This window comes from Sminthopsis crassicaudata, chromosome 5 (assembly GCF_048593235.1).
Source record: "Sminthopsis crassicaudata isolate SCR6 chromosome 5, ASM4859323v1, whole genome shotgun sequence".
Lineage (NCBI taxonomy): Eukaryota > Metazoa > Chordata > Mammalia > Dasyuromorphia > Dasyuridae > Sminthopsis > Sminthopsis crassicaudata.
In genome coordinates, this window is record NC_133621.1 from 122083934 (window position 1) to 122107067 (window position 23134).

The window sequence follows — 23134 nt, forward strand, 5'->3', positions numbered from 1 at the left end:
AAAATAGGTTTTTGATGAAATAGAGGATTTCCAAGAATTTCTAATGAAAAGACCAAAGTTGAAAAACTTTGAAATACAAATCCAAGAGTCATAAGTACAAATAAGTAAGCATAAGTGTGTAATCATAAGAGATAAAACAAGGAAAAAAACAAACTTTTTTTTCTAAATAAGAAAGAAAAACAAAAATATTATGTGTATATATATGCATACATATACATATTTATATATGTGTGTATACATGTACACATACACACATTTATATACGCAACAAATTCTTGCATTGGCTATGATCTTTAATTAGATCCTTCTATAGCCCTTGATTACGCTAGGCGTAGAGGATATACATATCATACCAACAAATTAGAATGTAAACAGTTCTTCTCTTCTTTGTCAAGAGTAAGAAAAAACTGAACAATAGCTCACAAATTTTGTAGACATCCTCACAATAGAAGGAAGAACTTATTAACAGTGCCCTCGTTGTGTTAGATGCACCACATAGAAAGGTATAATGTCCTGGCAAGCTTTCTGGAGATCCTCCAAATGGGCCTTGGTCTCAGCAGGATAGTCACCATGAGGATAATCAAAAATGGAGTCTAAAGTCTTTATTGTCTCCTTCACAGTCTGTTCACTTTGACTCACTGTGTCTCCAATCCTCCCAGTCCTTAAATACCATATTACAATTATATCATTACAGCATATTGAGTATGTGTGAACTAGAGAACCATTACATCACCATACTAAGTACTAAATATACATGTGAACTAGAAAACCATCATCTCATCAATCTCACTGACTTAACACCTTGTGTAAGTATTCTTGTTTCAATATATTTTCAATATACTTCTCCAGAGTTTTGCTCCTCTACAGAAAAGTTCAAAAATGCATCAATGAAGATAATATTTCTATCAATAAAATAAAAAATAATCCCTTAAAATAAAGTTTTCTAACGTCTAATTTCTTCTTAAACATTTGTTTTTAAACCCCTTCAAATAATTTATTTTGAATCCTAATTAATTAATTGAATATAACTCATTGGTCCCAATTTATCATATTCCTTCCTCCCTTCTTCCCTCTATCCCTCTCTTCTTCTCTCTCTCTCTAATGACATATGCATAAGTCTTTTTCATGAGACCCCACATCAATGAATTCCATAGTTGCCATATTAACATCTATTGAGTGCTAGATGTTCTTCAAATATAGTTTAAGTTAGCTTGATTTAAAGCTTCCTAAAAAAAAAAAAAAAAAAAGATTCTGAAGAGCAGTGTTGCAGAAGAAGAGAAAGAAAGATTGGATACAAAGAATGACATTGAATAAATTACCATTATTAAGCTATATTAACAAGACCTGAAAACCAAAAATTGGACAAATAAAAGCTGTGTGTGGATGGGTGTGGGTGTATTGAATGACTAATTACTGAAATAACTAAATAATAAAAAGGAAATGATTGGAAAGGATTGGAATGATAGGAAAATACATGAAAAAGAAGAAATTAGAGGACTTTGTCCATTATAATAGATGAAATGTAAGGAGAGCAGATCAGTGAGTCTCATATTGTGCAGGTCTGCAGTAGGATAATTCCCTCCTGGAAAGGAGCAAATCACTTTTAACTTAGTTTTCAACAGTTAGATAACAGTTCAAAAGGGAGAACTGAAGTTAAGCAACCTCCCCATTGTCACATAAATAGTATGTGTCAGTAGTTGGTTTTGAACCCAGATCTCCATAGCTCAAAATCTGGTCTCTACCACGCTGCCTCTCATTTGAAATAATAGTGAGTAGTCTTACCTGTGGTTGTTTAAATCCTTCAGCAAGACAATTTAACTCCTCCTGCTACCTGCTTAATGAGAAGCCTGCCCCATCCTTGTATGATTTTTGAGGCAAGGCTATGTACCCTCTTGGTGTTCAGTAAATTGTAATAGATGATGAACTCCTAACAAGAAGTCATCAGATGATATGAGAAAATCTCCCAGCCTTCATTTTGCAAAGCAATCCATATAATACCCCTGAGAATATCTGGTGATAGGGAAAAGGGGTGTAATATTGGAAATAGTATGGGAAAAGTGTACTATATGTGATGATACAAAGGCATTTCTAACTATCAGGGGAAGCAATGGCCAGTGAGAACCAGTCAGAATTCAGCTCCTATCATGATGTTGTTGGGATTCCGGGGATCACATCATTCATAGCCACTTGGGAGATTATCAGAAAGGGAAAGATATAAAAAGGAGGGAGGTAAAATAAGTTTAATTTCTAACCTGGCATTTTCAAAGGAGTGCATGAAACCTAGAGAGACACACACATTAATGTCTCCATGTGTAGTAGATAGACACATTTTTTGGCTGCCAAAAAGTAAATACAAACAGCAGACCAAAAGTCAGGAATAATAGATTTGTGTATGATCTCTTCATCAGACACTGTTGTGCACTCTTTTCCTAGTGTTTTAAAGGTTTTATTCTGTGATTCAGGGATTGATTTGGTAGTGATGCTTTTCAGAAAAGAAATTGGTTCCTTTTCTTCTCCAATGCCCTTTCTCCCACTCAATCTCTCAATGAATAGTCAAAGTACTTTAACAACAGGAAAATAATATTCAGTGCTATGTTCTTTGTATAATGGCATGAGAGTAGAAAAATCAATTTATAAGATAAAAGACTGACCTAGGAAATATAATAATTCAGAGCAAATAAAACTCTTTAGGAGAATGTTCCAGTAGTCCTTAAACTAGTCAAAACTAACTCATATAAACTGACCTTAAAGGACCAGCTCCCCACACAAAATAGTAGTACTTTTAGAGTTGATGTTAACTCCCTTCTCTCTGTAATTAAACATAATGCTTTCAAATTCAGACATTTAGGAAATTCTATGAAGGCAAGGTGGGGCAGCTAAGTAATATAGTGGATAGGACACTGGGCTTAGATTCAGGAAGACTTGTCTTTATGAATTCAAATCCAGCATCAAACATTGCTTAACTATGTATACCTAGAAAAGTAACTTAACCCTAATTACCTCATTTTCCTCATCTATAAAATGACCTGGAGGAGGAAATGGCAACTCATTCCAATATGTTTGCCAGGAAAACTCAAATGAGATGAAAAGAAATTGAACATGACTGAAATTACAAAGCAGCTACAAAAATAAAGGCAAAACACCCTAACTTCTGTGAAAATAACGGCACGTTTTACTAAGGCTTTTTTAAAAACACTTTTTGCTTACTATCCAGCTTTATTATTACTTTTTGCTAGATTGCAGGAGCCTCTACCTTGTTCATTTTGATTTCCTGAAAGTAAAAAAAGAGAGGGAGGTAGGGAAAGGAAGGAAGGAAGGAAGGAAGGAAGGAAGGAAGGAAGGAAGGAAGGAAGGAAGGAAGGAAGGAAGGAAGGAAGGAAGGAAGGAAGGAAGGAAGGAAGGAAGGAAGGAAGGAAGGAAGGAAGGAAGGAAGGGAAAAGACTAGTGGCTAGACTGGTGGCTAGAAAAATGAATAGAATATAATAACTTTGTTTCCTTTCTCCTTTCCTTCCCTTATTCTTTCCTTTCCTTCTCCTCCTTCCCTTTGTCCACATAGAGCATCATACTTACCTGATAATGCTCTTAAAGAACCTTTTCTTCTTCATCCTCTACTGGCTAGATTTATTTCTTAAGGATCAAGCCTCAAATCAAAATCATTCTGACTCACATTGATTGGCTAACAATAAGTCTCAAACCAAGCCCCAATTGTTCATTCTCAAGATTGATTCAGACCCAATCTGAAGAACAGTTATTTATGTTTTGGCCAAAAATTCTTACTCTCCCAGATTTATTTATTTATTTATCCATTCATTCCTTCATTTATTTAGACTACATGAAATAAGCATTCCTTGCCTTAATTACTTCCTAGCCTTAATCACTAAATGGGTGTGGTTTCAGTTTTAAGGACATTAGCTTAAAAGGCCAAGGTCTCCCATTGTGTCCTGGGCTGTCTCTGTCATCCTGATGTATATCTAGCCAGCTACTGGTCCCAGGTCAGAAAAACAAGACTACTATTACAAATCTATTTCATATTGAAGAACTTGGATATTGAAGCATATATAGTAATTCTAATCCTCTTGATGCTTTCTTAATTAATAAAACTTCTCACTTTACACAGAAATTAATTTTTTCTATTTACATTGAACAGTGACCAGCTTCCTGAAGTTATGTTGAAAATTAACCTTATTATGAAAAGATACACAAGCCAAAATAGTCAAAATAGAGAGAAATCTCATCAATGAAACTTCCAAAGCATCAGAGTCTTCAATAACTAATAGAAAAACAAGGATAGGCAGCAGAGGCAAAACATTCTGGCTACTTTTTTTCTCCTTACAAAGTACAAGCACCTGTGTCTTCTCAGTGATATAACTTAACTATGATAATTCATAATGGATATAAATGTATTTTTCTATCTTCTTCCCTATTTACTACTTACTGTTTCTTACTTTATGCTGACTCAGTTTCCTTAATCATCAACCTGCTTATGTAATATGAATTTGATTCAGTTAAGCAAATGTTTACTAAATGTATTCTGTGGACAAAACTGAGAAAGCAAAAAATACTAAACAATTAGAGAAAATTATGGGCACACATTACCAAAAAAAAGGTTATTTAAGAATACATCAGAGTAATCTTGATGAAGACTGAGAAGAGTGCAAACAAATTTTGACAAATACTAGTATACAGCAGACCAGATATCTAATACTCACATAATTGACTTGAAGGGTACAACATATTCAAAAAAATCCAACTATGATTACTATTTGTTGACTATGCAAAGACCTTTGATTCAGGGGAGCAAAAAGTCTCTTCAAAATCTTCTTCCAACAAGCTGACCTCCATTTATATGTTGAGCAAAATGGTACAGGAGAAGGAATATTAGATTTTGAGAGAGAATTAGACCTTGGATTCAAATCCTACCTCTTTCATTGACTTATCTGCTTGGCCCTCGATAAATCAGTTTATCTCTCCAGGCCCCAATTTCTTCATTTATAAAATACGATGGTCAAATTAAATTTTCTTTTAGGTCTGGTCCAGTTTTAAATCAGTGATCCTGCCATCACAAAAAGTTTCTTTGAATAATATTAACAAGATAAAATTTGTTCAAATATTCTTTGATTTTTACTATCAAGTAGATGATACAGTGGATAGAGAGTCAGGCCTGGAGTTAGGATGACCTGAGCTTAGATCTGTTCTTAGACACTTGATAAATATGTTACTTTAAGCAAATCACTTAACTTTGCCTGCCTCAAGAGCTAAAGAAGGAAATGACAAACCACTCTAGTATCTTTGCAAAAAAAAAAAGAAAGAAAGAAAGAAAGAAAGAGTTGGACATGACGGAAAACAACTAAATCACAATAGAATGGCATAAAACATATGGGTATGTGCTTGCCAAAAAATTTTACCATGATCTATAAAAGATGCCCTCGACATTAGGTTATAGAAATGTATCTATTTTGTGGTGATATTTTGTTGATTGCATTGGAATATTACAAAACCATCCAAATGATATGCACAATCACTCAGAAAAGTTCAGACTACATAAAAATCAATCAAATGTAAGATTCCTATTATTCTTGGATGTGCAATTGAATTAGATGGTCCAGAAAATATCTATCAATATACTGTACATACATCTTGAACAAATAGGTGTGCCCAGAATTGGATGGATAGCAAATTAACAAAACTTTTGGGAAATTGCAGTATAACTTTTCTTTAAAGCCACCAAAAATTATGAATTTGAAAAATCTGTAATCTTCTGATCATATCACATGACTTAGAATAATGTAATATCTGAATTTCCAAAGAGCCAAAATTAAGGGTCACCTCAAAGGACAATGGGAAGATCACAATGGATAAAATAAGCTATCAAATATTACCAGCAATGAATAGCATTTTGAAAGTCCCATTAAAACCACCAAAGAAAATCAGAGTATCAAAGATATAAACCCTGGGATTTCAAAAGCCATTTAGTTTAGGCTTCCTTTTAAAAATAAAGGTACTGAAGCCTTGTTTAATTTAAGTAAGTGGTAGAAGGTCACACAAGAAGTAGCAGATTCTAACTCAAGTCCTCCATTGCACCCTGATCAGAAAAAGATAGCAGTCCAATCATGTAGCAAAAGTAAACTAAAAATTACATATGAAGCATTGTTGATCACAATAGAAGTACAGAAAGATCCCTAGCACTTAAAGTGAAAATTGTGGAAAATTGATATTTAGGATACGGACAAGAATTACACAGGATTAAGAAGGATAGATAGGTTCCGAGCTATACACTGTTGTTTGAAAAGTGCCCATAATCATGATGATGATCAGCATTTATGTAATGCTTTAGGTTATACAAAATGCTTTAATATATAAGATATTGTATATTTGCTCCTACATATGGAGCAGTTTGGCAACTAAAGGGGAAGACAAAGTATTACTAGCCTCTTCTCCCATAACCTTTCCCTAGGGATGACTTTAAATTCAGGCCAGGAGGGGAAGTAGGAAGTTAAAAGTCAGAGCCCAACATTGTGCTATCCTCAGAGAAAAGGGTATTTAGGGCTAGAAGTATATCTGTTAGAACAAGTAAATATTATTAATCTAAGGGATATGATTAAAATCAATATATCTTCTGTTTGCTTTGTCATTTTAGGGAAAAGGAAACTCCACTCCAAGCTCCATATTCAAGCCTTGACCTCTTTCTCAAAAATACTAGTCCCACAATGAACACATAAAATGAATAGCTAATAGCCAAATAGAAATCAGAGAAGATTTACATAGAAGAATTTATACCAAACAATAAAATAAAATAAAACACTGGGAGTAAGATAACTCAGTTCATCCAAAAGAGAGTATATCCTAGTAGTCACCTAAAAATAAACTCCTCTTCACAGCCTCTCTTAGAGCAAGTTGGGAATAGGGACATGATGTATATTACTAGCTCTTTTCATTGCCTCCCAAAGAGTTTTCTTTTAGCAGTCTGAAATGGGACTGGCCTCTTTCATCTTCTCTCTTGAAGCTGGAATCCAGAAGCACCGTAAGGGAGGCCCAAAGAGCTCTGGCAACTAAAAAAAAATCTTGTGAAGGCAGTAATTCTCTAACTACTTACCAATTCTGCATCTTGAGAGCAGGGTCATCATCTGCATCAATAAGAAGAAAGTACCATACAAGTGGATTTCGTGACAGGAGTCAAATTAGTTAAAATTATTAAAATTCATATTCAAAGAAACCTTTCAATGAGATGTGAGCAGTTTTCAACAGAAAACTAATTGTGGCATAAATATAAAAACTCTGATCATCTTGTAAATAATATAGTCAGGTTTTACTCCATTCAAACAACATCACTGTTTAAGAAAGTAGAGAAAATCTTTTATTTATTGATAAATAAAATATTTTTATTTTAAAATAAATAAAATATTTTAATAATATAAATGTGAATATGAAAAAACATCACAGCTTTTGAGGACATTAGTCACTCATTGATATGCATGCAATTTTTGAGACTTGATGAAAAAGTTCAAAAAGGTTTTTTAATCATCTGATTAGAGACCCAGAGATATTAAATAAAGATTGCTAATTCATAAAGAAAATTTGGTGTATTTTGGCATTATAAGTGAAAGGTGAATCATTGAACACTATTAGGGATCAAGAAGTGGGAAGCTAAAGCAGAGAAGTAGTGAAGAGATTGAAGACCATGTTGGAGAGGAAAGAGTCAGCAGAAGATTGAAAATCAGCTTTTTAGGAGTTGTTTTTAAGAATTAAGAAAAAAAATAACAGCAGAAACAGTCATCTTCTAGTTCCTGATTGACTGAATAATATTGAAACTTATTGTAAAACAGCCTCAGTTCCTAGGCCACTCAGAACTTAAAAGAGATGCAAACTTTTAGAAGTAGTCTTTGCTTCCCCTTCCAATCTGAGAGAAAAAAAAACAGAAAAGGGAAAATGAGTTTACAGTGTTGCTATATAGAAGTACTTAAAGCTAATTGGACAATGGAGAATCCTAGTGAGCAAAGAAGAGTTGAACTAGTTTGTCTTGACCATGTCCAATTTGACCTAATTTTTTGGTAGACTGTCTTTGCTACACTCTATTTGGGTGATGCAGCATCCTAGTGAATGGTTTGAGTTGGACTGTATTGCCTAAAGAGAGCTTAGTTTGATGAGTTTTGCAGTTACTTGGCTAGCCAAAGGGAACTGCTTTCTAAATTTAGAAGTAACATTTTTTCAGTGCCCTTTTGAGGGTGATTGTGAGTTGAAACATCTTATAAATGCTTCATCAATTCAAAAATAGAAGTAAAATAAAATTGCCTACCAAGAGACCTTTCAGGAGGACCAGCATGCAAGCAGTTATAAGAGAATCAGCTTCCTATGGTGCCAGTGTTCCTGAATGGAGCAATGACATCAGGGCTACAGATTAGGAGTCACTCTTCCCTTAACATGTGTTTTTTTTACTCCTCCAAATGCTTCCCTGTCAGGTTTCTGTTTATTTTTACTCTCTCCCACAGATCTCGAGTGTATTTGTGGAAGGATGAGACCCAGGTTTATGTATCAATTGTGATTTTTTTTAGTATTCCTTTACTTATTTTAATATATGAGTATTTGTGATGTTATTATTGTTTTATTTTTGCTGCATTACTAAGTAAATGGTTATGTTTAAGATCTAAAAGTGTCGACATTATAAGTAGCTTGTTTGTATGAATGACTGTACATTGGAGACTTAAAAGCCAGAGTGGTGAATAAGGAGAATATACTCCCCTACTACAAGCTAAGGACCCTGAGAGATTTAAGTGTAATCACATGGTAGTCCTTCTCTGAAAACCCAGGCTTGCTATTTTGAGAATAGGTTGAAGTCATCAAATCACCTTAGAAATGAATAGGTTTCTGGGCAGTGTCTACCTGCCCAGTATGAGAAGTGAATTTTGCTATAATGAATATAGGCTTCCCACCCACAATTGTGGTCCATATATTATTTTATTTTATTATCACATCCTGTTATTATTCCCATTTTAAAGATAAGAAAATTGAGACTGAGATATTAAGTGACTTGCCCTGACTAACTTAGGCAGTAAGTACATAATGCAGGATTCATACTCAGATCTTCTTGAGGAGATCTGTGTGCAAAAACAGATCCTTTGGAATATTTCAGTATTTGTGAGGCACTACGATAGTCACTGAAGAAATAAAGATAGGTATGATCTTGCTCTCTTGCAATATTTTCTGACCTCCATGTTTTCTCAAGTCTTTCCCAGACAGAAACTATACACCACAAATAAGCAATTTAAACTATGGGTTGTAACCCCATATGGAGTCTCTTAACTCAATGTGGGTGTAGTGAAATTATCATTTTTTATGAGTAAATGTGTGTGCGTACACACACACACACACACACACACACACACACACACACATCCCTATATACCCAAGGTCACATAAAAATTTCTCAGCCAAAAAGGGATCACGAGTGGAAAAAAGTTTAAGAAGCCCAGCTCTATTCTACCAATGCAGCCTAGGTGAGAGGGGGCAAGGTCTAGGAGACCTTCTGGAATTAATAATTCCCTATGCAAAATATATTGCAAAAGAGTGAAATAGATAAATTTTCCACCTCAGACTAATTCACCCCCTTGAAACTTCACTATGATGTGGTATCAATTAATGATGAGGTATCAGTAAAAGGAACAAATGCAAGAATGAGGTGGAACCACTTTTTAAAAATGTGTAGATTTTTAAAAGAAAAGGACCTTTAGTAGTAAATATTTCTGAGATCAGTGAAGAACAGAGCAGTATTTAGGAAAGTGCCACTTTTTCTGTTGAAAAATTTCAATTACTTAACTTCTGTTAAGCCAGGCCCTTTGTAGTTTCTTTAATAAATTTGTACGCAAACATTCATGTTTTTCTTTTGTCAGGGTTTTATTTAGTCATCATTACTTCTATTACCTTAACTGGATGACAGCAATACCTAAAGAATCTGGGAGCTTGCATCCCACTGTTACCAGGGAAACACCATCAGTGTCTTCAGTTACAATGTCCTATATGTAGTTAGTCCACAGGTTAGTTTTTTACAGATTTATGATTGTTCCAAACAGAACCTCCATTGCTTGTTTTTAATGTTTCCTCTTAACATTTCTAAGAAATTTTAATAGGTATTGCCATTTTATTTTTACCAGTGAGCCTCTTTAAAATATTGCTCATAAATTTTCATTTAAAATTCATTCATTTAATCAATTCTGATCTACTTGGTTCTTTTCAACAATGAGATGATTCAGGTAAATTCCAGTAAACTTGTGATGAAGAGAGCCATCTGCATCTAGAAAGAACACTATGAGGACTAAATGAATCACAACATAGTATTTTCAATCTTATTGTTAGCTTGCTTGTTTTATTTTCTTTCTCATTTTTTTCCTTTTGAGTGTGCAGTGTGATAAATGTGAAAATACATTGGAGAATTGTATATATTTAATCTATATTGGATTACTTTCTGTAGAAGGAAGGTAGGGAGAAAGATTTGGAACACAAAAGTTTTGCAAGAGTGTTGAAAACTATTTTATGTGTCTTTTGAAAATAAAAAGCTATTATTAAAATGTATTTATTTTAAAAATGAAAGTCAGCATTGTTTAAATCACACAGGAGAATCACAGAATGGCAGAGTTGTTTTCTACTTAATTTACCAACATAATGAATGCTAAAGAAGGTACTAATGTTGTTGACTACTCTGTAGCAGTTGAAGATGAGACCAAAAAGAGAAAAGAAGCCTCCATGGCTAAGGAAATGAAGTTTATCTGGCTTAAAACTAGTTGGACACTCATATCCTCTGAAACAAGGAATCCGGGGACTCCCAAACTTAGTAGTCGTTGCAATTAATAGCAGAGCATGGGAGTGGAAGGGAGAAAACCAACGACTAAGGATGGAAATTAAGAGAATAGAATAGAAATACATGAAAAAGTTAAAAAGTAAAAAAGTCCAAAGGACATGAGTAAGCTTTGAATTTAAATAAAGCTATACCAACAATGAGATTTAAAAACAGAAAATTAGTAAAGCATATTTTAAATGATCATAATTATTATATCAGTAATATTCTATGAAAAAAAGCCAAAAAAACACTAGCAAAAAAGAAATCTGAACATTCCACAGGGAATATAGAACAACCATAAGCAAGAACAGAATGTTTCAAAAGAAAAATAAAATAATTTGAAGAAAATAATTAGGTTCTAAGTCATATGAGTAACTAGATGACTAATGAGTCATTTTCTCAAATTACCCTGTCTTTTTGCTATCTTTGATGCATAGTTTCTAGACAACCAGAATCAAAAAAAAAAAAAAAAAAAAAAAGATAAAAAACAACTTAGGGGGTAGAATCAAGATGGCAAAGAGAAGGCAGGGATTCACCTGAGTCCTTCCCCCAAACCTTTCCAAATATATTTAAGTGATGCTCTAAAACACGGATACTTGGATATTTATAATATCATTCAAAGACCATGCAAAAATATCTTATATAACTTAAGCAGTGGTAGGACCTAGATTTCTGGTTATTATTGATTGTGATTGCCTTAGCAAATAATTTCACAAGCTTTATACAGTTATTGGACCAGAAATCCCCCATTTCTGCCCTCAAACAAATTATGGAATGGCAGTACCACAAAAGGAAGGGTTGATGTTGTATCAGATGAGAGTGGAATGCAGTTCAACACAGAACTTGTCTAAACCATTGAATCGCTCAAAGAGCATTTTCAAAATCATGTAAGAAAGGTAGAGGAAAATAGAAAGAGAAATGAGAGTGGTGCAATAAAATCATGAAAAAAAAGTTGGCAGCATGGTAAAGAAAGGACACCCAAAAATACTGAAGAAAAAACAACTTTAAAAACCAAATAATAAAATAAAAAAGTAAAAGCAAAATAGTAAAAGAAGTACAAAAATCTAATGAGGAGAAGAATGCCTTGAAAAGCAGAATTGTCCAAATGGGAAAAGAGGCACAAAAATTCACTAAAGATAATAACTCATTATATAATAAAATTGGCCACGTGGGAAAAGAAGTTCTGAAGAAAATATTTCCTTAAAAATTAGAATTAGTGAGTGGAAGCTAATGGCTCCATGAGACATCAAGAAATAATAAAACCAAAATCAAAAATATGAAAAAGAAGATAATATAAAATCTCATTTGAAAATTATCTGACTTAGAAAATAGATCCAGGAGAGAGAATTTAAAAGTTATTGGACTTCCTGAAAGCTGAAAGAGCTTAGATATTGTCTTTCAAGAAACTTTCAAGAAAACAAAGAAAATGTCCTGATATTCTAAAATCAGAGTGTGAAACTGAAATTGAAAGAATCTACCGATTCTACTAATCACCTCCTGAAAGAGATCACCAAATGAAAACTCCTAGAAGTATTATAGCCAAATTCCAGAGCTCCCACATTGAGGAGAAAATAACACAAGGACAATATAAGATTTAGCAGCTTCTACATTAATGAAATATAATATTCTAAAGGGCAGAGTAGCTGGGATTACAACCAAGAATCTATCCAGCAAGACTAAGTATAAGCCCTAAGGGGGAAATATGAAAACTCAATGAAATTGAGGACTCTCAAGCATTCTTTATTCAGCAGAGCTGAATAGAACATTTCTCTTTCAAATACAAAATCCAAGAGAAGCATAAAAAGGAAAATAAGAAAGAGAAATAATAAGACACTTAATAAGGTTAAACCATTTATATTTTTGCATGGGAAAATGATACTTGTAACTAGTAAGAACTTTCTCATTATTAGGGCCATTAAAAGGAGTGTGTGTATACATACATATACATACATACATACATACACACATACATACATTCAGAGGACACCCATGTGAGTTGAATATGATAACTTAATAAATAAAATTAAGCTGTGAGAAAGAGAAAAACCTTGGGAGAAAAGGAAAGGGAGATATAAAATGGGGTAAATTATCTGACACAAAAGAGGCACAAAAAGCTTTTACAATGGAGGGGAAGATGAAAGAGATAGTGGGAAATATTTGAACATTATTTTCATTGGAACTGGGTCAAAGAGGGAATAGTATATACACTGAATCGGGTATAGAAATCTAGCTTATCCAAAGGAAAGTAGAGGAGGAAGGGGATAAGGGAAAGGGGCCTTATAGAATAGAGGGCAGATTGAGAAAGGGAGAGTCAGAAGCAAAACTGAGGGGAGGGATAGGTGAAAGGAGATAGAGAACAGAACAAATAGAGGAAAATAGGATAATAACCAACATTGGTATAAAAAAAAGAATTGTAGGAAGCCAGAACTCAAAATAATAACGATCTCTTTTATACTATTTAATTAATTTTTGTAAGGTGCTAAATATGTTATCTCATTTGATCCACATAACCACCCTGTGAGGCAGCTGTTCTGATCATTTCCATTTTATACATAAGTAAACTGAGGTAGGCTAAATTATTCACTTAGACCCACAAAATTAATAAATGTCCAAGGACATATTTAAATTTAAATTTAGCACTTTAACCCACTGAATTACCTATCTGCATTTTAATCCAACAATTTAGAGTTACAGTGACATTCAAATTAAATAGAAAAAGCAGAATAATTTATTTTTGCATAATAAAGAATAACTTTTTATCTTTAAAAATTGCATTATCTGTCTTTTGTTACAATTAAATATTTTACAAGATTTGCCATTGAATTTATAAGATTTCAACACATTCATTAATTCTTTATTATAGAACTGCACTTTTGTTGCATTTGATATTAAATAAACTTTTGATAAACAATTTTTCCAAGTCTAATCTTTATTATTTTCAGTGGAGTTTAAATCAATTGAGTTTTCATTTAAATCAATGAAGGACATGTGTCTTCATCTCTTGAATTAAGTGACATATGTCTTCATCTCTTGAATTATTTAGCCTTTTATTCAACATGAAACAAGGTATTATTATAATTATATGATTCTAAAATTGAGGGAAAAGTCCAGCTTCTCAGAAGTATACATTAATATACTTTTGAAATTATATGACATTATATATTTCATCTGGGGGACAAGAATATTAGATTTACTGGACTTCAAAAATCTCCCAAATGTATTTGGAGAATGAATGTGATATGGTATAATAAAGATACCCACATTTTAGAGGTTTACCTTAACTACTTCTGACAGTGCTTTTAGTATAGCCTTGAGTAGGAAAAAAATGTTTCATTAGTAAAAATTGCCTTTTACTGATCTTAAGTACTCTTTGCATCATCTTTCCTATGACAATTTTTTTTATTTTCAGAATAATGGTTAACATCTCTTTTCCTTCTATTCTTTCTTTCCTTCCTTCCTTCCTTCCTTCTTTCCTTTCTTCCTTCCATCCTTTTTTCCTTCCTTCTTTACTTCTTTCTCTCTCTCACCCCCCCCAATTCTCACTGTTCTTCTAAATTAAAGAACCTTATTCCATGGTGTAATGAAATGTACAGCACCTTCTCCAGGTTTTCTGGGGATCAGTAAAGCTGTTTCATAATAAGACTTTATCAGATTCTGGTATTTTTTTTCAATTTTGGCTGTACTTTTCTTTGCCCTTCAAGACAAAGAATCCCATTTCATTGTATATTTGAGAGATTCTTGAAATGATGACGTACACCAACAGCCATTATGGTAACTTTAATAGTCATTGAAGTGTAATTTTTATGAAATATAACTTTTTTGTGTTTCTTTGAAATAAATACTCATTCTTTTAAAAAATCAGGAAATTTAACATAATAAAAAAAAGAATAATGAAACATATTTAACAATAACATTTAGCATTCGACTCACAGATATCTAAAGATGGGAAAGCTAGTTCAATCTTCTTTTATCTGGTAAAGATCAGATATTTTGAGTTACTTTGGTGTCAGAAGACTGTCGCGATCACAAAATGAAAACATAGCAAAAGTCTTAGTTGTCCACAGTAATTTGCATACTGTTGTATCTGAAAAAGAAGTGAATAAAATATCTACACCCTTTGATCCAGGAATCCTGTTGTTAGACATATACCCCTTAGAGGTCAAGGGAAGAAAACAAAAATACCTATAGATAGATATAGATATAACAAAATATTCAGAGCATCCTTTTTGTGGTAGTACATATAATACTGACTACTCTGGCCCCCATTGCCTAAAGTCCAGGTATTTTGCATTTTAACCCTTCCTCAGGATTCTCTAGTAGCTTAAAGGATTTAGGATATCTAAATCTTCCATAAATAACTCCAGCACAGTGGTTTTCCCTCAATTGTAAGGATGGATCCTTTTGCCCCCAGTTCCATTTAACAATCAGACTAGCTTTTAGTAAAAGACTATTCCAAAATATATAATAATATATAAACTTCCTCAATGCATGGAGCAATTCTCTTTGTAGAAATACCATCTTTATGGAGGGAAAAACAATTAGTTTAGTTCATAGTTTAACTGTTCCTATAAAGCATGATCCAAAGTTCCAAGTTCAGAACCTTTTTAAAGCTGATTTCTCAAGGTTTCCCTACCTGATTTATTGACTACAAGATTTAGTCTAGAAAACTAGCTTTAAGGTCACCATGGCAATACTCCCAATCAAGTGGATTTACCACCCCCAAAAATTGAAGAAAAAGATGAACCCTAAAGGCACAGAATTTTCACGAAAGACATACGGACAGAGACAGAGAGATTGCCAATTCACAGGCAGATGGGAAGGAAGAATTCTCTCCTTATCACTTCAATCTGTGGTGTTCATGCTGTAAGTGAACTATGATCTTTAAACTCTGGACAGCAGCAAGAAAGAGCAAGCAGGAAAGATGCACAGCTTAAAAAAAAAAAAAAAAAAAAAAAAGCTGCCTTCATCCATTCAGTAAAGTAACTCAGTAAAGGTATGGAAGTTTCCATGTTAGCTAATTTAGGAATGCACAAGATTAGTCTCCTTACACATAACTAGAAACTAAATTAGGTGCTCATTACTTGGGGAATTGCTAAACTAATTGTGGTACATGGATTTAATGGAATATTAAAATAAACAAATAATGGAATATTGCAATAAATAAAAATTCAGAATTTAGTAAAATCTGATTTGATCAGTGTATATTGATGCAGAATGAAGTCAGGAGAAAAGTAAATACAACTACAACAATATAAGCAACTAAATGTTATATAATTATCCTGGCTATACATGCATGTCCCTGGAAGAAAGATTTTAAAAGATAATTCTCTTCTTTCATTGAAGAATTTGAAGATTATCAGTGTTTAATGTAAGATTCAGTCAATGTGGGTTGGTTTTACTTAATTTTTTTTTGTTGTAAGTCATTGTTATGAAGATGATAATTTACTATAATGTAAAAACAAAACAAAGAATCAATAAATCTGAAAAAAATAGTAAAGTATATATTCAGAGCTTACTCTATATTTATCAATTCCATGATGTCTTAGCTAGATTTTGTAGCTCCCCTAAACATATATCAGTCAGTACTCAATAAATAAATATATGATGAATGTTAATATTGATTTTTATGTAGTTTATGTTTATACATCATTATATAGTATGTATATATATATGTAAAAATGTGAACATAGAAATGTATTATAAGATAATTCCTATCACTGTGATATAGCTTATGACCCATGCTATATTCCCTAATAACAGGGTTATAATAGAGTTATTTTTTCTCTAGAAATTGAATCAGAAAATAACATAGGGCAAAGATTGTCATAGTATAAAAGCCTGTCCTCAAGAGAATAAAATCATTCTGTTTATGAATACTGAAAACCTAGCTCATAGGGGAAACACAAAAGAATATATTATTATATAGAAATAGAGAAACTCAGAATCTTTTAAGATTTTATATCTCTGTGGTTTAAAATTCATCATTAAGTAAACAAATAAATACAGTACACATAGCCAATAATTCTTCATTCTGAAGCTTATGAATAATGCTTGTAGAGCAACATATTGTAAAGTATACTCAACTTGGAACCACAAAATCTAAGTTTGAGACCCGGCTGTTCTATTTCCTATGTGACCTGACTTAAGTCACAACTTTTCTAAATTTCATTATCTTCATTTGAAAAATAGAAGTAATAATGTCTTGCTTTATGAAGATCAGTTAAGGTAACATAAATCTGTGATATATAAAAAAACGATATTATTACAGTATTTTTTTTGGTAATCTACATCATCCTAGCCTGATTAAAAATAAGACTTAGAATGTCTTTTACTCCAAAGCATTTTAAGTATCTGAAAAATCCATAGGCTTCATTTCCCTCCCAAGTTCATTTAGTTCCTAAAAAGCATCACTAGTGCAGCTTTTGGGGAGTTTTTTGGTCAGACTTAAATTTATTTGTATTTGGCAACATTTCCAAGATTATTTTTCAATTCTTCAGTAAAGCTCTTATAATGGCCTGGTGGTGCCTCTGGGTTCTTGCAGGCAACACCAGTGAGATATCAAATTTGTTGGGTTCCATCCTCCTGGAAAGGCCTGGACTGCAAGGAAGAAAATCTATCTAAATAACAGCTTGTACAACTTTGTACAATAGTACAAAAAGGTTCATCACTAAATGGTGGCCCCCCAGATAATGACTTTTTTTTTCTGGACTACCAATGTTGATAGCTGTTCAAATAGCATGGATAAGCTCTGTAGTCTGTGTTGGTAGAGAAACTATCCATTTCAGGAAAACCATTTATTTTTGAAAGTATTAAAGTGTTAATGGATTTTTTTCCTTGAGAAAATAAAAATCATTTCTTCTTTCCTCATAATTTCAGATTTGATGTATTTTAACTATGTATTTTTAAAAATTCATAGAACCAAAGAATTGATTTGAAACTGTATCAAATTCTACAATATAAATCAACCTAAAATGAGATTTTATCAAAAGAAACTGACTATTCAACCACCTTTTGGGGAAAATGACCTATTCAATTAAAAAAAGTATAATTTATGTTCAACAAAATATTTTAAATCTTTGACCATTAAAAGTGATCTACAGTATCTTTTCCCCCTAAAAAGATTATTACATATGATAATCTTAAGTGGGAGAAAAGTAATTTATTTGTTCCTTAGAAATCTCTACCCCCAAAAGAAATGATGACTGCATTCTGGAGATGCTTTGGTGGAAAAATGTTTAATTCATAAAGAAACAAAAATGAAATAATTTCTTTTTTTCCTTAATAAGATAATTATATTAAGAAACAAAAAAAGATTCAAGTAGAATTTCTTTAAAGTATAAAATAATTTTGTATTATATTTCAGATCTAGTAAGATAATTCCCATTATTTCACTGAACATTCTGTTTTCACAGTACTGTCACATACATTATTTCAATTTGAGATAGAGATCCCACGTCAAAATGTATATATTGAACATTTTCTCTTTTATTTATTTATCTTTACATAAATATTAAACTACCTATGGAAGGCAAATTATGGCAGGTTGTCTCATGTGCCAGCCAAATAAAAACAAACTATCTTTATGTTAACCCACCTAATGTTAATACCTTAAAAACGTGTTCCTTATTATTATTATTATTTAATACAATACAAAGAAATGCATATGGTAGTTTTCCTAAGAGCCCCATACCTTAAGCCATCATTGAGCTGTCACACTGCCTACTTGTTACATCCACCTTGGTGATATCTGTCACATGGATGTGATTCTTGCTTTGACAATGCAAAGCGAAGTGATATGAATTTGTTTGTGTATCTTTTCGAGATACAGCAGTGTAGATCCTTCAGCTCGAATTAAATAGTTCTTACATCCACAAATACAGCTGAAAGTTGAACTTGACATGGATCAATATGATCTGGGGCTAAATTTCTAAATGTGACTGATTATGTTAGCATCATGCCCACAGATCAATATTGAGTTTTGTTATGAACCTGACTCTATAATTGAGTTTAATCAATAAACTTTTGTCTCCTTTTCTTTAGAAATTTTTGGTTTGTGCTATTGCCTGTCTTCAAAATTGCATCTAGAATACATTTAGGGCTATACTTTTCTTGTAACAACTGTCAAAAGGCCTTTATGTGAATTTAAAGGAACAAAAGAACTCGAACATTACCATTGTAAAAAGAAGTCCACTTTTATTTTGTAAACTGATTATTTGTCCCAATATGGATCTTGGTGTCTAACAGAGGAAATGTGCTAATATACAACCAATCATCTTAGACATCGCATGGCTTTTTTCTGTCCATACTTGGTAGATAACACACATTGAAGACTTTGACAAAACATACCATTAACAGAAGCAATCATAAAAGCTTGTCTTTTGATAAACCCGCAGGGTCTAGAGGCGTTGAAAGATGCAATCTGTAAAGAACAATAAATTTGGGTCTTTGATTGAAGTGCCATTTGGGAAGTTGTGCTTTGTCTACATATTTGCACAAAAATGCCTCTCCCTTTTTCAAGACTTTTTGCTTGAAGCTTGAGAGCATTCATTGCCATTTCTACATTAAGATTTGTCCCATTAAAAGCTCCATTCAAAAAGAAGGCTGGAAATGATCCAGCTAAGCCTTGTGTGTTCATTTCTGCCCCAGTTTGCCATTTGGAAAGTAGGCTTCTAGCCATGATTGCTGTTTTTTTAATGTGTTATTACGAGAGGTCCTCAGATAGCTTGTCATATTCTTCAGCAGAAGCCAAAACCAAATCCATTAAATTTTCCTAGAACTAGGGGTTGGGGGAGGGGAGGGAAGACAATGTGTTCAACATTGGAAATAACTTTTTTAAAAAATTGGTTCCCTAATTCCAAATACTTTGCACTTATGCATTATAGTTTTTTAGGGAGTTGTGAAGAAAAAAAGGAGAAATAATTACATTATCTTATAATCTTTTGATTAATAATTTTGGATCAGATTTTCAAAAAAGAAAACCATAAAAATAGTTGGATGATTACAATTTCTGTTACTCTTTTGTATTATTGGTACATGCAGCATTTCTCATTAGTCTTTTGTATTTATGCTCTATTATTCTATTAGGCTCTGTAAAAAAAAAAAAGTTTACTCATTTAACAATTTGTGTATGTGTATATATATATATATACATGTATGTGTGTATACATATATGTGTATGTTTCTCCTAATTTACAGATGCAGATCGTTCTCAGAAACATGGTATGGATGAATTTATTTCTGCTAATCCCTGCAAGTTTGACCATGCGTTCCTGTTTAGATTACTTCAGAGGCAGACTTTGGATCATAGACTGAACGATTCCTATTCTTGTTTGGTGAGTACAGATTAGTCTATTTGGTTTCTGTGTAAGATGGAATAAAAAAAAAAAAAAACGAAAAAGTGAGAAGTTGTTTTTATGAAGTGGTCTTTTATTCCCAACTCATTTTATAACTGTGCTTGAAGATGGGATAAAGGATTCCAATCGATTGGCTTCCAATTTGAAAATTATACACTTGAAGACTACCGCTGAGCCACTCAATAGTGAGGAGAATAGACTCAAACGGACTCTGCTCTGTAGTTGATCAGCTCCTCTAGAGAGGTCTGAATAAAAACAGACGGCTTTAATAAAGATAGAAACCTCTGTGTTAGGATTTACTAACACCTGTACAGGCATTTTAAGGTACAACTTCAGCTTACCAGACGTTAGACATTTTGTCATCTATCTTGTAAATTCCTCCTATTGTTTCATATGGAGAAAGGAAACAAATAGTACCAACTATGGAGAAAAGATAAAAGGCAGATAGGATTACTGCACTTATGTTCAGCTGACTCAAGATTAATTTCATTTGCAGATATCATTCATGAGGTAAAAGAGGACATTTGAATTACCTTTTGAATAAATTATTAAAAATAAGACTAAGTTGTCATCTGAAATGTTTTTAAAAAGAGAAAAAACTGGAATAAGGATAATATTAATAGGATCAAGTTTCTCATATTTAAAAATTGCTTGATCACTCATTATTGACAATTTTATATTTTATTGATAACAAGCCCTATCAAACTGTTGAGCAATATGTGTTTTCTGAGATGTCGTTTATTTTTTACCAAAGTAGATATGTACAATCGTGTTATCAAAATTAAAGGAAAAATCCTTCAAAACTAAAATTTCTGAATGAATTAGGTATTACTTTATTTCAAATTAAACCAGTAGTATTTTCCTTTGAAATTTATATAGTTTGGGCAGTTGTTTCAGATAGTGATTTAAATATAAAAAAAGTTTTCATTTTTTTTTAATTTCTGTAAATATTTGCTGAATTGAAATAAGATCATATATCCCGGAGTGACTCTAGAGATAAATCTATACAAAGTAATTTCCACTTGAAGAGGAACTGAGATGCTGTTGTCAGTGACTCAATGGTATTCTAGGGTAGTTAGAACATATTTATACATCAGAGTTTTTTTGCCCATACTGTGTTTGAGCTTTTTTTGCATCACATGGTAAAATGTAGTGACCAGTAAAACAATAGTTTAGCTGGATGATAAGAATGGTTTATTCATATAATCATATTAGCTTCTTTAACACTGAGAATGAGTAATTGAGTCTCTCCTTTTTGGTTTTGTTAGCTACAGCTTCCATGATCATTGACTACCACTACCACATTCAATTTATATAAATGGTAACTATGACAGTCCATTCCTGATTTTAGGAGTGATGATGGGGAGCAGAGGACAGCACCCATCAAAGAGCTCAGAAACAAAAAAACCCTTATGGTTACAAATTAGAGGTTACTCCGACCTTTCAAAGATAACTTCTAACATGAAACCCATTATAAGTTATATTCCATATCTACTGAAGCTTGGTAAATAAAAAAATTAGTGGAAAATCAATTGTTCAAAGCACTGGGACAAGCTTTTTTTGGGGTACCAATTTTAGATGTCTGTTTCAATTTCTCCATGCTTCCTTTCCTCCCTCTTTCCATTCTAACATTCTATATTTTCATTATTTACATAAACATATGTCATATATTTATATGTAGCCTATAAGTTTATTATTTATGTATCCTGATTCTAATTTTTTTTGCACAACTATCTGTTTACACTCAAAATCGGGTAAGTTCATAGAATCTTCTGTACTCAAATGCTTCAGCTTTGCCTACAATAACAAATGCTAAGGTCTTTACCTATTGATAGAAAATTTGAGTTTCAGTATTCTTAAAACACATATTTGCAAATACCCAGTATCACATACCACCAAAAATCATAAATTGTTTTCAAATTTTACAAGATTATAGAAGGGGGAGAAAGAATCTGAAGGAGCTATTTATTTTAGACCAGCTGCTTAATTTTCTCTAGATTCAACCTGATTTCTTTTAAGATTTGTCTAGGTATTCAGACACGAATTTACACAGCTTATTTAAATGTTTCATGTCTAAATATTAAAATTACTATATAAGTTCAGTAGATAGTAACATGGGTAGATTATCTTGATGTAATAGTATCTATTTTATGTATTCAATAAGATAAGCTAGATATGTCCATAATTAAAGCACTGTCAAAGACCTTAATTTTCAGTTTATAATCTTCCACTTATTTTGTATGACAAGTCATTCATTTTTTTTCTCCAGTCTTCAAGTACTTCTGTAAAATAAGAGAGTTGGATTACATGACCTCTAAGTATACTTTCTAATTCTAAATCTATGATCCTAAAGAGATTTAGCTTTTGGATTTTGGTACATTCCAGATAGTAAAACTGATTTCCTTGCTGTTCTTTATAGAAAACTCTGTATCTCCTTACTTTGGCATTTCCACTGACTGGTCAACATAACTAGAAGGCTTTGCCTTCCTTACCATTTCTGCAGCACTACTTCCTTGGCATCCTTCTTGTCTCACTTAAAATCTTATCTCCTGCAAGAAGCTTTTCTAGTCTACCTTAATGCTAGTGCTTAGCTCTAAGACTATCCAATTTTCTCTGTAGGTTATATGTGTATGATTTTTAGTATGCTGTCTCCTACATTAGACTATGAGCTCCACAAGAATTATGTTTGCCTTTCTTTGAATACTCAACAATTACCATGTTTCCTGGAACATAGCAATAATAATAAATGTTTGTTGACTGTGAAAGAGGGGCTTCAATCTAAAGAAGGGGGAAGAAAATGGAATGGATTACCTTTGTCATTCAAAACTATGGAATGGAAAAAAAGAAAAGAGTTGGTGGATGAATACTAAAGCCTCTAAATTGTTTGTAATTTTATGGCCAGGCCATCCCCAACAATAGTTAATTTACTTTCTTTAAATGTCAAAATATGGGT

At 32.6% G+C, this 23134-nt stretch overlaps 1 protein-coding gene across 5 annotated transcripts in view; it reads left to right on the forward strand.

Annotated features, from left to right (window-relative positions):
- CADPS2 (calcium dependent secretion activator 2) overlaps positions 1-23134 on the forward strand; it is a 714206-nt gene that overhangs the window by 530242 nt on the left and 160830 nt on the right. For all 5 annotated transcript variants that reach the window (XM_074268127.1, XM_074268122.1, XM_074268124.1 and 2 more), the window contains one exon: positions 20024-20160. In XM_074268127.1, coding sequence (XP_074124228.1) covers positions 20024-20160 — 137 coding nt within the window. The remainder of the gene's footprint in view (positions 1-20023; positions 20161-23134) is intronic.